This window comes from Symsagittifera roscoffensis, chromosome 2 (assembly GCF_963678635.1).
Source record: "Symsagittifera roscoffensis chromosome 2, txSymRosc1.1, whole genome shotgun sequence".
Classification (NCBI taxonomy): Eukaryota; Metazoa; Xenacoelomorpha; order Acoela; family Convolutidae; genus Symsagittifera; species Symsagittifera roscoffensis.
The window spans coordinates 78,678,298-78,694,081 of NC_087063.1; the positions used below are offsets into that span (position 1 = coordinate 78,678,298).

General features: G+C 33.0%; 2 protein-coding genes across 5 annotated transcripts in view; one reads left to right on the top strand and one right to left on the bottom strand.

Annotated features, from left to right (window-relative positions):
• Window positions 1-15,784, bottom strand: part of LOC134840587 (succinate--CoA ligase [GDP-forming] subunit beta, mitochondrial-like) — a 485,398-nt gene that overhangs the window by 224,528 nt on the left and 245,086 nt on the right. The window lies entirely within an intron of this gene.
• LOC134840185 (uncharacterized) lies at window positions 829-14,945 on the top strand. The gene is made up of 4 exons (XM_063855900.1): window positions 829-951; window positions 1,068-1,346; window positions 13,389-13,707; window positions 13,958-14,945. The coding sequence occupies exons 2-4, from the start codon at window positions 1,096-1,098 to the stop codon at window positions 14,780-14,782; spliced, it is 1,395 nt and encodes a 464-aa protein (XP_063711970.1). The 5' UTR covers window positions 829-951; window positions 1,068-1,095; the 3' UTR covers window positions 14,783-14,945.

Here is a 15,784-nt window from a genome sequence, read left to right on the forward strand (position 1 = left end):
ATTTAAGGTTGTTAAAATTTTTTACTATTTGTTGATTTTATTGTGTTTTGCTATTTTTTTGAGAACTCTTAGCCGACAGAAATCTAAATGACTTCGATATTTTTATTTGGTAATCGTTCAAATTTGTGCGTATACTTGGTTTATTTTTGTCTTAGTTTCTGACTTTTTTCGGCTTACATGATGTCTTTTCTCTTTCGCCGTCATAGAAATTACCTTTTCAGAAAATAAAGTGTGTCAACTAAGATATGTTTTGGCCTGATATTTTTTTTAGTTTGAGTTATCATAAGCTTATTCAAAGACCTTAAGTGAATTACTCAAATTGTTGCGGTATTATTCCAAATCACAGATAATATAAGGCTATATTCATTTGAGAAAGTTTGGAGCTTGGTAGTTTTGTTTTTTCCGACTCGGGCTGACTCATTCTACTTATATGTAATGTATTTGAAAGTCTTTTACACGAAGAGTTTTTCGGCTCTTGCAGAGTAACGCTCCTGCCCTACCCAACATAGACTCTTTTTGAAAGTGCCAACATAGGGCATTGGATTAGCTTTTTTTGAAACTTTTTGGTTTGTAGCTTACTTGTTTTTGAATTTATTGGTTTCTTGATTTTAGCTGAAACTTGCTGGCTCTAAATTTTCATGATTTCTGATAATTTTTTTCGGCTTTCCTTTAAAATTGTTTTTTTTTTGGCAATTTCGTTAGTCCTGCAAAAAAAATCAAAGAAAATGAAGCAAAAAAATCAAAGAAAATGAAGCAAATCTTCCTTGTTAGAAAGATTTGCATTCATTAGGCTGTAAATTTGGTTAAATTAGCGGGAGACTTCAATCAAGAAAATAAGATAATTTGAATTTTTTTCATAAAGAAGCGCATCAATTTAGCGCACTAAAAATCCAATAACCAATAAATTCTTTTAAAATCGACATAGGATCTCTTTAACTATATCCCCCTCGGGTACCTAGTAACGCATATCACCCCGTATAAAAATTAAATCAACGGTTAAGTATAGGAGAATTTTAAACCTAGTAACAAATATCCCCCCCCCCCATTATTGCTAAAAGGGGATATAGTTTAAGAGATCCTCGACACAATCAGAACATGGAAAAGTGCCCTGTTGATTTCTACATTGCGGCGCGGAATTCAATCAGGACTGTCAAAAGGTCAACTGTCGTGTGCGCTTCTCTGCGTGATGACTCATTAATGAAGACCAGTAAACTTTCTCCTCTTGATGAAGTCATACCTGTTTCGCCTCTAAATCTGACGTTTCTCTACGACTACGTCGTAAGTTCTGAGAAGTTAGAAGCTGCACTTGTTCATACTCTAAACAGATATCCAGAAATGACGGGAAGGTAAGTGCTGAATTGTTTGAAGTACTAAAGAATTATCATTATCATCATTATCATCAATATCAACTTATTTGAGAGCCTTCGACATACACTCCAAGGTGCAGTTTATGATCTGAGAAATCTTAAACATCAGTGGACGAAGTTATTGAACTTATTTACGTCTTGTTTTGTTTTTGAGGAAAAAGTTAACATTTGCTCACGATCAAATTTCATGCCCGGCTTTACTGCTTCAGAAGTGGATTTCAAATTTTATAGAGTTCCCAGCGGAATAAAAAACGATCTATATTTATCCAGTTTTCTTTAATTGGGTCAATTGTATCAATTAAGTGTCAATCACAAAATTTACATCATAAATCATAATAAATTCAAAAAACTCTGAGTGATAAATATTTTTCTTTGAATTTGACCTGAAAATTTTATCTAGTGTTTACTACTGAAGCATGATTGATATTCAGAAAAAAAACTCAATAATTTAATGCCAAAATGTTTGATTAAACTTGCAGATACGTAGTTCGTGTCACGGAATCATAAGAAGTTTTGTTTTTCAACTTGAACTTTACACTTTTCAGTCATTTTTCATGTTTTTCAAGTTTCAATGAAACTATCACTTTGTGTTTTTTTGTTCAATTTTTTCACAAGAAAAACTCTTTAAAAGTTTTCACGCTCAAATTTGCTTTTTTCGTTGTTAACTTGATTGACTTTTAGCAAAGTGAATGCGTTTTTAACTTTCAGATTTTCCAGCAGAATAAAAATTATCCATTGATTTAGCTTTTTTTAAAATTCTGGAATGTTTCGGTTTGCTAATTTTTACACCGAAGACTTTAGTCAAGGTGTTATGGTATCGTGTAACGGTTTTTTTTAATGTTGTCTGTTGTCAAGTGTCGACAAATAACGTCCACAGTTATAAATTATCATGTGGGCTGGACTATGTCGCGCTATGTCACGTGATTGCGTATGTTTGTTTCTTTATTTGTTCATCTTTATTTATTTAATTATCTGTTCTTCTATTTATTTAATTATGTTTAGTTTGCTTATATTTATTTATAATTTATGTATGTACATATTTATTTTTGTTTATTTTTATCACGTGTTTTGTTTATTTATTTAATTATTCTTTCTTTCATTCAGTTTTGCTTTTATTATTTCTGCGTGTGTATTTATTTAATTTATTTATTTTCATTTATTTATATTATGGGTCTGTTTGTTTGGTTATTTGTTCATATATATTTTTTCATGTCTATTTAATTATTTGTACATTTCACTTTTGCTTTTATTTATTTATTTATTTATTTATTTATTTATTTATTTATGTATTTATTTATGTATTTATTTATTTATTTATTTATGTATTGATTTATTTTTTTATTGCTTATTTATTTATCAGGTGTGTTTTGTTTATTTGTTGATATTTATTTCTATATTTATTTAATTATTCTTTCTTTCATTTAGTTTTGCTTTTATTATTTATGTATGTGTATTTATTTCATATATTTATTTTCATTCATTCATATTATGGGTCTGTTTGTTTGGTTATTTGTTCATATATATTTTTTCATGTCTATTTAATTATTTGTACATTTCACTTTTGCTTTTATTTATTTATATATTTATTTATGTATTTATTTATGTATTTATTTATTTATTTATGTATTGATTTATTTTTTTATTGCTTATTTATTTATCAGGTGTGTTTTGTTTATTTGTTGATATTTATTTCTATATTTATTTAATTATTCTTTCTTTCATTTAGTTTTGCTTTTATTATTTATGTATGTGTATTTATTTCATTTATTTATTTTCATTTATTCATTTTATGGGTCTGTTTGTTTGGTTATTTGTTCATATATATTTTTTCATGTTAATTTAATTATTTGTACATTTCAGTTTTGCTTTTATTTATTTATATATTTATTTATTTATGTATTTATTTATGTATTTATTTATTTACGATTGGCCGATTGAAACGACAGGAGGCGTTTTGCTACACATACAAACACAATCTTTTGTATTTTATTATAGCTATAGAAATTGATCTACAATGCGTAAGTACGACATTTAGTTCTACGATTGTTATTTCAGGTCCTTTGTCAATATTTCAGGCTCTTTGTCAATATAGCAAAATTTTGGTGTATATATGTGTTAGTAAGATTTTTAGTTCTACAACGTTTATTCAGGCTCTTTGTCGATATAGCAAAATATTGGTGTATACATGTGTTAGTACGATTTTAGCTCTAGAATTGTTATTTCAGGCTCTTCGTCAATATAGCAATATTTTAGCGTATACATGTGTTAGTACCATTTTTAGTTCTCGAACTGTTATTTTATGATCTATGTCAATATATCAAAATTTTAGTGTATACATGTCTTATTACGATTTTTAGTTCTCGAACTGTTATTTCATGATCTTTGTCAATATATCAAAATTTTATTGTATACATGTGTTAGTACCATTTTTAGTTCTCGAACTGTTATTCCATGATCTTTGTCAATATAGCAAAATTTTGGTGTATACATGTGTTAGTACGATTTTTAGCTCTAGAACTGTTATTCCATGATCTTTGTCAATATAGCAAAAATTTGACGTATACATGTGTTAGTACGATTTTTAGCTCTCGAACTGTTATTTCATGATCTTTGCCAATATAGCAAAATTTTGGTGTATACATGTGTTCGTACGATTTTTAGCTCACGAACTGTTATTTCAGGCTCTTTGTCAATATAGTAAAATTTTGGTGTATACATGTGTTAGTACGATTTTTAGTTCTAGAAGTGTTATTTTATGATCTTCGTTGATATATCAAAAATTTAACCTATACATGTGTTAGTACGATTTTTAGTTCTAGAACTGTTATTTCAGGCTCTTTCTCGATATAGCAAAATTTTGGTGTATACATGTATTAGTACGATTTTTTGTTCTAGAACTGTTATTCTTCAATTATTAGTTCTTCAAGTTGTTTGGTTTTTGCTTCAGTTTCTATGCCTTCGGTGTATTGCGCGTAGCGCCTATGTTTCAAATTTTAGGTTCTTTTTGCCGTTATTTCTATTTTACTAGGAAACTGGAGCTCTGCCTTAGTGAACAAAAAATAAAATATTTTTCGCTTACGGAGCAAATGCAAAGAAATTTGGTTAAATACCATCAAAGCGCAACTTCGAGTTGCCACCATTAGACGAATGGCCTGATATAAGGTGCCACTTAGCAACTGTACTCTGGGTAAATGAGCAGATTGGTTGAAAATGGTTTTTCATGCTCTTGATATTCCAATTTTTTTCACCTAAGTTATGCTTTCTTTTTTATTTTGTTGTTCCGGCCATTCAAAATTCGGGGTATTCGGGTGTGTTTTAGTTTTTTTTTCTTGTTTTTTTTTTGTTTTCTACGCAAAATCAGCTGCCACAAAACAATAAATTCTAGTTTCGAAACTAAAAGTCGATCAAGTTTTTCAAAGCATTTACACTTTTGCTGTTAGCTTTCAAGAAGATAGTGGTGGTAGCTTTCCTGTTAACAGTGGGAAAAATGAACTATTAAAATCAATATTTAAATAGCTAAAAAAGTAAATTTGAGCCTGAAAAAAAAAGAAAAAATGAATCATCGCGATCTGTATAAGAGTGTGAACTACAATCATCGACTCTCAATAACCATCGGACTGGGTTAAGTGATACATCATATTCAAGCCCTTTTAGTCGTGTTTTGAATTTTTTTATTCGATTTTGTCGTGAATTGAAAAATTCAGTTTTTGGATTTTGACTTAAAACCGCAACTAAGTGAATTTTCAGAGTAGAGTTTTACCAAATCAACAGCAGATCTCGATATTTAATCTTTTCGAGACAGTTTCTTAATTGCAATAATTCGGTTTTTCTTACACCGTTAGGAAAATGAGTACTTCTCTTTTTAGTAATTCTGATATCCAGCTTAGTTTTTAGTTAGTTGCATTATTTCAACTGAACGTAAATTTAACTCTTGCAAAAATCATCCTTTTACTTTAGCCTAACTTTTCATTTTTTGTTCCGACCATTTGAAAAATGGGGACGAACTTTGTATTCGGGTGGGTTTTATTTTTTTTTAACTTTTTTTGTTTTCCATGCAAAATCAGATACTACAAAAAATTATCAGACTGGTTTGACTGATACATCTTATTGAAACCATTTCAGTTGTAATTTGAACGACATTTAAAAATCCAGACAACTTTTCCAGTGTCGAAAAAAACCGGTTTGAAGCTTTTAGTTTTTTGTCTAATTTCGAGCTAGTAACTCGATATAGTAACGCTCGTTATAAAAGTTTTATAGACTTCCAGAAAAAAAACTTGATTATACTTTTTAAAAAACTAGTTTCGTTTGTTTGCTTTTGTGCTTGTTCGGTAAAATAGTTTTTCTGACATTTTTTAAAAATTATTGTGCAAAAATTAGAAATCACTAGCCCGCTAAGAACGACGCAACTGAAGAATTCTGGAAATTTGTAATCTAAAACTTTTGCTTACGTTTATCTCAATTAATTACTCCGGATGTCTGGTGCAACTGCTTGAGCTTGGTCAGACTATTATGAAGTTTCCAATTATCAAATGAGTGCTCAAAACGTAATTTTTTCTCTCTGGTTTAGATTTGATATTTTATGCCAAAAGCTGTACAGCTATTTTTGTTCTGACTCATCCATAGAATTGGGAGCAAAAATGTCATACGGTGATTATTTGTCACGCGAGCTAAGTCATCTTACATAAGGATCATAGGCAATCCACAATTGCATAAGGAAAATGTTTTTTTTTTGTTCAAATCTTATTCATGTTATGATAGTTTTCTACAAGTCTTTGTTAGTATCCCGTGAAAAACATTTGAAAGCAATTCAGGCTTAATTTCATTCCACTAGTTAGACTTGTAAATTGGGAGGAACTTTGTATTCGGATAAGTTTCTTTTTTTTCTCTTTTTTTGTTTTTCACGCATATTCAGGTACCACAAATAATCATCGGACCGGCTTGAGTAATGTGTCATATTAGGGCCTTTTAAGTTTGCTTATTTTACTATGAATGTCAAGTATGTCCACGTATCAGTTTTTACTTCAGATCCTTCTATCACATCACGCAGAAAAAAAACTACTCAAAATTAAAAAAAAAACGTTTTACGTATTTTTCAAGACTATGATCGGAACATCCTGTGCTACTTGCACGGTATCTGGCTATCCTTGTTTTATATGCTAAATACGGAAATGTGAATAACTATGTTATACGGTGGTTATTTGTCACACGAACTAAGGTATCGTTTATAACGCTTATAGGCAATCTAGATTAGCCTTGATAATACGTATTTCCAAATCTTATTCATGTTTTGATAGTTTTCTACAATTTATCGTTCGCGCCCGGATAAATAATTTTTTTCTTGTGCGCGTGAGAAAGGAACTGAACGCTACCCTTATTGGAAACAAATGGATAGCAATCGATTATATTAGATTTTCATGGCCACTCTCAACAAAAATAATATTATAATATATTGTTTCCAAACGATATCTTCTTACAAAGTTATTTATAAAAATTTATAAATACAAGTTAGAATCGTTTGGGAGAACAGCATTAAGCCAACAAGGCCCGTTTTCAGGTGTCTCATTAAGCGGAGAACAAAAAAAGTACTTAAACTCTTTGATCCAATGCAATGGATTTTCTACCGGTAACAATTTATTAAACGTAAAACCTCTTCATTCGCACCTTTAAACCATTCTCTATAAAAAAAATTAATTTAGTTTTCTCGGGTAGTTGTTTCTACCCATAACTTAGAAACCAACAGAAACAAGTTCTACTTATTGATCAATAAAAATTCTCAAAGTATTCCCAGTAAAATCGTACTTCCTAGAATGTAATTATCCAAAAATTTATGATTAAAACTATTTAATTGAAACCGAGAAGCCCCATTCAAGAAATTGACCCAGGGCGGAAAAATTTTATTACAAAGTTGAACAGTTTTCTAATTTTAGGTGTAATCGACCCTCTGTTGAATTTATTTCTGTTTATAGCTAACTTTTGATTTGTTTTTCGCTTTGAAAATATCACGTTCAATTCTTGTTCAGTAATAGAATATCTCAAGGTTTCAACTTGGCACTTGAATGATTTTTCCGGTTAATTTCAGAACTTCGTAAGCAAAAAATTCTCTTACGGTATATATTTTATTATCATGCATTATTTCAGTGATTGAATCCATCCTGTGTTTATAAAAATTTATTCTGATTAAGCCTTCTGATTTTCATTTCCAGCTCTAACAGTTTGGTTTTGTCGGTATTTGCATAAACTAAAACTCCATATTGGATGATTGGTTGCACGTAACTTTTATACGCAAATTTTAATTGCCGTCCAGTTAGAAACTTTCTCAATTGAAAAAATACTCCACAGAATTGCAAAATTTTGTTCTTTACCTTATCAATATGCTGATGAAAATTCAATTTACAGTCAAGGAGAATTCCAAGATATTTAAAACATTCGACATCTTCTATTTGGGTGTCATTTAAAAAATAATTTACTGGTCGTGTTTCTGTTTTCGTGCTCCGACAGTATCTCATGGTCTTGGTTTTTTTGACATTCAGTGTCAATTTGTTCTTGTCTAACCAATCATTTACTTCAAGCAAAGCTGATCTATGTGCAAAAGCAAAATAGTCTTTGCTGTTTGTGGATTTCAGAACAGTGTCATCAGCGTACAAAAGTACCCCTGTGTTTTTTTGTGGCTATTTGTAGATCGTTTATGTAAATTATGAACAAAAAGGGGCCAAGGATAGTTCCATGAGGTAACTTCAAAATATACCAGTTTAAGTTCGGTCTTGAAAGAGTTAGTTTCAATGTACTGATAGCGATTGTTAAGGTAAGATTCCAAGAGATTTAAGACAGGCCCTCTGAATCACATTTGTTCCAATTTTATTAACAGATTAGAGTGATCAACTGTGTCAAAAGCCTTTGTTAGGTCTAAAAACGTATTCTGAACAGTTAGTTTTTTGTTCGATAGCGATGTTGAAACTTCTTCGAACAATGTAAGGATGGCGTCAACAGTGCTTCTATTTGATCTGAAGCCAAACTGAGTGTTTCGGATGATATTAAACTTGTCTACATATGATTGGGCTCGTTTAAAAATTATACGCTCAAAAATTTTGCCCAAAACTGGAACAAGCGAAATTGGTCTATAGTCTGGGGGTCATCGATGTCTCCCTCCTTGAAAATTGGTACAATTTATGCAATTTTTAAACAATTTGGATAGATTCCTGAGGTTAGGCAGTCATTAAAACTTTCAGTTAAAGGGCCTGCTAGTATACTTTTTAAATGCTTGACGAGAACAGTGTTGATATCATAGCAATCTGTACAATATTTATTTTTAAAACTTTCGATGACTTCAATGACTTCAATTAAATCAATTTTTTCAAAAACAGCGATTGCTGTTGACGTATAAATTTTTTTTTCCATGCAGTTTGGTTTGCTCTGTGTAAGTCTGGCGTCAATATTTGCGAAATATTCGTTAAAATGCTCGGCGTCCCCGTTAGATGGATTTAAAGATTTAGATTTTTACTCTTTACCACTCATTTCCTTAAAAGTTTCGAAAAAAGTTTTCGTGTTACATTTAGACTCAAGCATTAGTTCATTTTGATAGTATTTTTGTTTTTTACAGATGATTACGTTTTTGACAATTTTATTTTGGGAACTATATTTATTCCGGGCATCCGTTGTTTTAATATTCAAAAACTCTTGTCGTAACCGTCGCTTTTTTGCTGCTGCATTTTTTACTTTATTGTCAATCCATGGATGTCTTTCTGATTGTACTAGTACACGCTTTGGAAAAAAAGTATCAACTGCCTTCATAAGGATCGAATTTTTTTTTTCTTAAATCCTAGAAGACATTTGAGGGTCTTCGGGATTCCATAACTGCATACATTTTCCAATCTCATGTTACAAATAAAAACTTAACTTTTCACTTATATCCCTTTTTTTTAACTTGTTCCAGTTTCTAGCAAAAGTTTTTTCAGTAAAAACGTCCAACGTCCTTTTTCAGAAAATTTGAAAGAAACTGAACACCAAAATGATCAGACACTGAATTTTTGATGGCTTTGGTTGAGAAACTTGATGTACAGAAAAAAAAGTCAATCAAAGTGCTACTTGTTTCTGTCACTCTTGTTGGGAGGCAGCTCATTTTGTTTTGTAACATGCCCTTTCCTATCATAATATCCTCAATTTTTTTCCGCTTTGTCGAGTTTAACAGAAAATTTACGTTGCAATCACCACAAATTATGTGATCAGTTTCAGGCCCTAGCGTTAATCCATCCAAATAATTTTGCTGGCTTTCGAAGGTAGCGTTGTTTAGAGAGATTGGTGTAATTTAAACACAGGTTACTACAATTTTTTGATTTAATTGTGTTTTTATGAGAACTGACAAGATTTGGATATTGTTATCTTTTTTTTTGTTTTATTATCCTATGATCTGACCCAGTGTTAACATAGATGCCAATACCTCCTCCTCGTTTAATTCTAGTGCAATTATAGAGAGGTTCGTATCCTTGAATTTGGAAAACATCCTTGTCAGAAATATTTTTGAGCCAGGTTTCAGTTGAACAAATGATATCTGGACGTTGGGCCAACTGTTCTATTTCTAATTCAAATTCGTTAAAGTTTCGGAGCAGTGATCTGATGTTTTGTAAAAACACTGAAAAAGTTTTAGAATTTGTTTCCTCCATGTCTCTGTTAACCATATCTTCTGTGTACTATATAATTCTCGCGTGGTTTCCTAACTAGTTAACTAGTTGAAAATTTAACTAATTTGTGAAGATCAATGAGTTGTCAGAAATCAGAAGCCACCCAGGGCAGTGCGGAAATTGCACAAACTCTGGGTAGTTTCTCCTCCTAGTCTAGAATATTTTTTTTCTTCGCAAAAATACGAATATTGCTAGCTTTCAATTTTGATAGCCGTATAAGATTCTTTAATTTCCCCTCCAATCCCTCGCCTGCTTCTTTTCCTTTTTCAGCTTACATCATTTTGCTTTTTCCCGAACTTTTCCATTTTATTTTCATTGTTTTCCTCGTTTTCAGCATTTACAATTGAAGATCGCAAGAGCAGCGAGGAAATCACGCAAGTTCTGGGAACTAAAAAAGCTGGATAAAATTAATTTTGGTTTTATTCTAGTTTTGTTTTGAAAGAAAATGAAACATAATTTAGTTTAAATAACTTTAAAGCAGCGCGGAAATCGCACCAACTTATAATTGGTTTTTCTTTTTTTAAAGGAAGACTACTTGGACTGTTCTTCTTTATTAGGTCTTAGACCAGCAGTGCGGAAATCACGCAAACTGACCTATAGTCTTGTTAGAGAATATTCATTTATTTGTTTGCTGATAATTCCTAAGTTAAGAAAAATATGAAAACGAAACGCAAAAAAATGTATTTAAGAAAGAAAAAATATATAAGATAAAAAAAATAGAAGAAAACTTAAATCGATTTTTTTCACTAGTATTTTTGCTATTTTGTTGTCCGCCTAAGGGGAATAATAACAGAAAATAATTCAACATGTTTTATCACAAACATAACCACTTTGGGCTACAATAGCAGTTCATATGCTTTACAGTTTAACTCAATTCATTTTGTGTTTTTCTGTCGAAGCTTAACAGGCGGCACACATTATCCGTTCAAAATCCAATCAATGAGTTGGTTTTTTGTTTGCAGGGGATTCCCCTTCATTGTTGTCATGACGAGAGTCGGTGTAGATTCGTTTTTTTTTCGCTTAACAGCATTAGTCGTTTGCAATTCATCAACTGCGTCAACTCGCATAAACTTTGTTTCCCACCGACGCTTTTCATCATGGACAAGCACTGATACGATGCAGTTATGAGTGGTAGTTATTAAGTCCATAATATTGGCCGCTTTCTTAATTATTGCCTCTTGTTCAGGAAGACGTTCTGTAATATATATGTTACGCTTGTTTAAAATGTTTTTCTGATATTTCAGATTCCTCCTGGCCTTGTATACAGCCGGCTTATTGTCCAAGTATACAAACTTGCAAATGATAGTGGGCATATTATTTCCGTAATTTTCCATATACATGTGACAAGCTTTAATTCCCCCACGAGAAATGTTAATTTTCGGAATTGTCCTGAAAAAAACAATTATCGCATCCGTAACGTCATCTACTGCCCTTGCATCGAACGGCGGATTCCATACAAGCACACTATCTTTGCTAGTATACCTTTCCTGAGCTCGCAGCCTGGTATCTATGTTTAACTGCTTAAGTTTAAGACCCGTAACTTCACATTCTTGTTTTTCAACTTTTTCCCGCAAAAATTACAGTTCCGTTTCCATATTACTCACTTTTTTTATCTCGGATACCTCTTGGGTTGCAGAAACCTGAAGCTGAGTTCCACTGTCGGTTTCCATCATAATAACAAATACTCAAATTGATAACAAAAAAAATCAAGAAAGAATCGCTTGTTTTAAACGTCTGAAATAATTACTCAGCGTGGGAATTTATCTGAGAATTTTTGGTAACAATCAGGGCTCATCAATTTATCAAGGTTTCCGAATTTGCCGTAGTTTTGAATTTATTTGAGGCTTGATTCAATTTGAGGGGTTAGATTCGTAGTTTTGTCATTCAAATTTTTTATTGTTTGATCTTTTCTTTGTCGTTTCGAAACACGCGAGAAAAAAAACGCTTAGAACATTTGCAAGGTCAACCGACCGATTTTCAAGTTTGATTTATGAACAAACACCCAAAGTTTGATTTTAAACAAACACCCAAATATTTTCGATTAAATTGGATTTAAAAGGGATCACGGTTTTAATGGATTATGAGAACCATTTTATAAAATTTTGTCTGGAATTTTCATACAGAATGCCATAGTTTCACAAATTGACTGTTGCTTTTGGCTCAATACGTGTTTTTTTTCAAAAATTGCAAAAACAAGATTTACTTTGGCTGAGAAAAATGTTAATTGTTATTTTTTTGAATTTTTTTCTTCGGAGTTTTTCTCTTACAATTTTTTAGATTCTCAAGTTTTTCAAATGTTTTTTGTTGAAATTTTGTTGCACCCTCACCTCTCAATTTTAGATATCCCCCATCTTATCCCCCATCTTATGTTTTGCTTTCTTTCAGACCAAAAACCCCAGGGGGTTGGTTACTGAAAGTGATGTCCAAACTTCTCTTATCCAATCCCCCCCCCCACAGTTTAACCCCCACGGTAACCAACTCCGGGGGAGAAGTTTGGTATTTGTTGAAATAAAATCTTGGAGGTTGTGCAGGGCATAAAATTGAAAAGGGTGAGAAATGGAGTTCGAGAGAAGGTGGAAGCGGGTGTTTAGGGGGGGGGGCACGCACGTGTGTGTGTGTGTGTGTGTGTGTGTGTGTGTGTGGGGGGGGGGGGGGGGGGGGGAGGGGGGGTCTGGAGGTTGGAAGGGTTGGGGTGTGCAATTAGGGGCTGTTTTCAAACTTCGGCGGGGGGGGGACGTTTTAGACTAAATTGAAGATGTTTGTTCGGGTTCAAGTTTTGCAGAACGCTGCAAAAAATTGAGCAAACAAGACATTTGCAAAAATAATCGATTTTCATGACTTTATGAACAACATTTATTCAATTATATTGAAAACGATAATGGATTACAATCGATCATAAGGATTATAATGGATTTTTGCATGTTGAAATTAATCGATTATAATCTCCATGAAATCAATTTTCATGGTTAGATGGGTCATGAAAAGCGATTACACGGTTTCAGGTTTTTTGCCGATATAATCCATTATAAACGATTCGCTTCCGTGAAGCTCTAGAGCGGGTAACTTGTTACAACCGAACGATGGCTGTTCGGTAGTAATGAACTCTGCCACTAATGAAATCTCAATTTAATTCTCGCACTAATGACCTCAATTTCTAATGAACTCTAAATTCATCGGAAAATTCTCGAACTTGCAAAAAATGTTGGAAATTTTAAACTGTCGATAGAGTCATGAGTGAAAGGACTGTAATATATACCATAGCAGCTTCAAAAAGTGAATGATTGGTATTAGAGTATGAATTGGAGGGACTAAAATACCATCTGTGAGATTCTATGGGCTGTTTTAGACTCGACAAGGAGAGCAAAAGTGTGCGATTGACAAACGAAGGAGCTCTCGTAAATTATTTGGACGAATCAAAAATATCGATCGACGAACTCAAATCAGCGTCTTTCAATTACGATCTATGCTGCACTCACTTTCTGCATGATAACCTAATGATTCCTCATGAGTTGTTGATGGTTCTGAATGTCCAGGAACTGGCAGGTGGATCTGGAATGATGATGAACATAGGGCTGCCTCACAGTTTGTGTGACATCAGCTCGTATGTAATGCTAGTGTCCGATTTCTGTTCACAAGTCCGAGAGAACGCTTACAAATTGGATCAGGTGCAGCTAATTTAAAATATCATGCTGAATCACCCCTTGAAAAAATTGGACCAGTTTTTTAATTTTCAAACTCGTTTTCAAACTCGTAGCGTTTCTGACTAATCAATGTTTTAATGTTACTAAAAAATGGCGATTTCAAAGTTTCCTGCTTGATTCGATACATTCGATTTTCTGCATTTTTTTTTTAAAACTAACCATTTCATTTTTTAATAGAATAAGCTCTATGTATTACGTCATTACTTCTCTCTAGGTTGTACAGTGTGAACGGACTGCCTACATAAAACCATCAAACGATGTCCAGAATGCAACCCAAATTCACCCTGAAATTGTTCATTTCGGCTCTGAGGAGGAGTTCAACTCTGTACTAATGGCATACGTTCATGGAATTCTCGAACATCCGCCATGTACAGTGACTCTGGCTCTCTCTTCTGGCAATTTGGATCTTCTAAGAAACGATGTTCTTTCCGGAGCGTCGCCTGGTAGCAGCAAAGATCCGTTGCCGTCGGAAATTGATTGCTTGATTAGTGTAATTCATCGAGCATACATCGGTACCAGAGAAACTGATAAAACGATGAAGGCAGACGAAAACAACTCAGATTACCCCTGCATGATTTTCCAAGACGTTCGCGCTGTTTTAAAACCCGAAGTACCCGCAAACTATTTCGGTAACGCGAACTTAGTCGCCCAAGTTGACGATGAAAAAGATACTTCTAATTCTTTCAATTTAGCTGAAAGAATAGCACATAAAGTTGGTGATATTCACCGAGATTTCTGCCAATCGAGAATCGACGCAATTAGTAAGAACAGTTTGTCACAGTTCAAAGCAATGTGGGACTCGAACTCGATGCGATTTGTAAAATGGTCAATGTTTCGGGATCTCGGCGACAAAGCGGATCTGGGGGGCGGGAGTCCTCTTAAGTGGGGTTGGTTCACCCACTCGCATGATCGATTCTGTTTCATACTTCCTTCATGCGCAAGTGTTGGAGATTTTGAACTGAACATTTCACTGCCTAAAGAACATCTGGATGAATTTTTGCAGCACGAAGTAACCCAGAAGTATTTCAGAGAGATATAAACGTGGAAAAAAACAATCCAGGATTATGATCTAGATAATATGATATAGGTTATAGCTTGCGGATCATTAATTATATAATTTGTGGAAAAATAATTAATCACTGAAATTTATCCTTCAAATCGAGCATTAAAATTTCCCAAAAATAGTGCATTTCAATTTTATCCAAAAATATAGCATTTCAATTTAAAGTTCAGAAATAATTCAAATAATTTATATCTATTTCAGTTTTTGGCGTGTATCATCACATCATTTTAAATTATGACTTGCTGTGAAAAAATTCTCATGCAGGGCAGGGCGGATCTAGGATTTTCTCGAGGCGGGGGGGGGGGGGGGATTTTCTACAAATTTTCGAAAATTGTTTTGACCTTTTTTAGATCGATCAAATTGATTTTCCGAGCTCTGCCAAAGCACTAAGGAGACCCTGTTTTGGTGTCAAAATTTCTGCGCGGCTTTTTCGGCGCGCGCTCTTGCTTCAAAGTTAGTATATATTGACGACCAAGGCGCCTTTAGAAAATTTTTCGGGTCCGTCAACAATTATGGATATCTGAAAATAGTACAAAAGGGGGACCCTTTGGGTCGGCAGGGGGTCGAATCCCTGAGGGGAGGCGTCCTCCCTGCCCCGATCTAAATCCTCCCTTTATGCAGGGCAAAATTTTGTGCGCCGAATTTAAAATCGAACATCGATAGCCGGTTGCTGTGCAAGTAGCACAGAATGCTCTAACAATATTCATTAAAAAGTTTATTTTCTTCAGAATATTGTCAGTTTTAGTGCATGGTGTGATTTGAAAACTATACAACCGCGTAGAAACCCAGTGACTTAGACATTATTAGAAACATTTATCTTCAAAAAAAGGACGATCATGAAATATTTTTTAAAATTTTAACATTTTTTAAAATTTTTTGACCAATAGGTTTAAAGTTTTTTGACTAATAGATTGAAAGTTTTTTGACCAATAGATTGAAAGTTTTTTAACCAATAGATTTAAAGTTTTTTGAAATTTT

What these genes read in the sequence shown, in the direction of transcription:
- LOC134840185 (XM_063855900.1), top strand. Translation starts at nt 1,096, where the DNA reads ATGGAAAAGTGCCCTGTTGATTTCTACATTGCGGCGCGGAATTCAATC. An exon ending in TATCCAGAAATGACGGGAAG is followed by an intron (nt 1,347 to 13,388) that starts GTAAGTGCTGAA and finishes GGGCTGTTTTAG; the next exon opens with ACTCGACAAGGAGAGCAAAA. An exon ending in ACGCTTACAAATTGGATCAG is followed by an intron (nt 13,708 to 13,957) that starts GTGCAGCTAATT and finishes ACTTCTCTCTAG; the next exon opens with GTTGTACAGTGTGAACGGAC.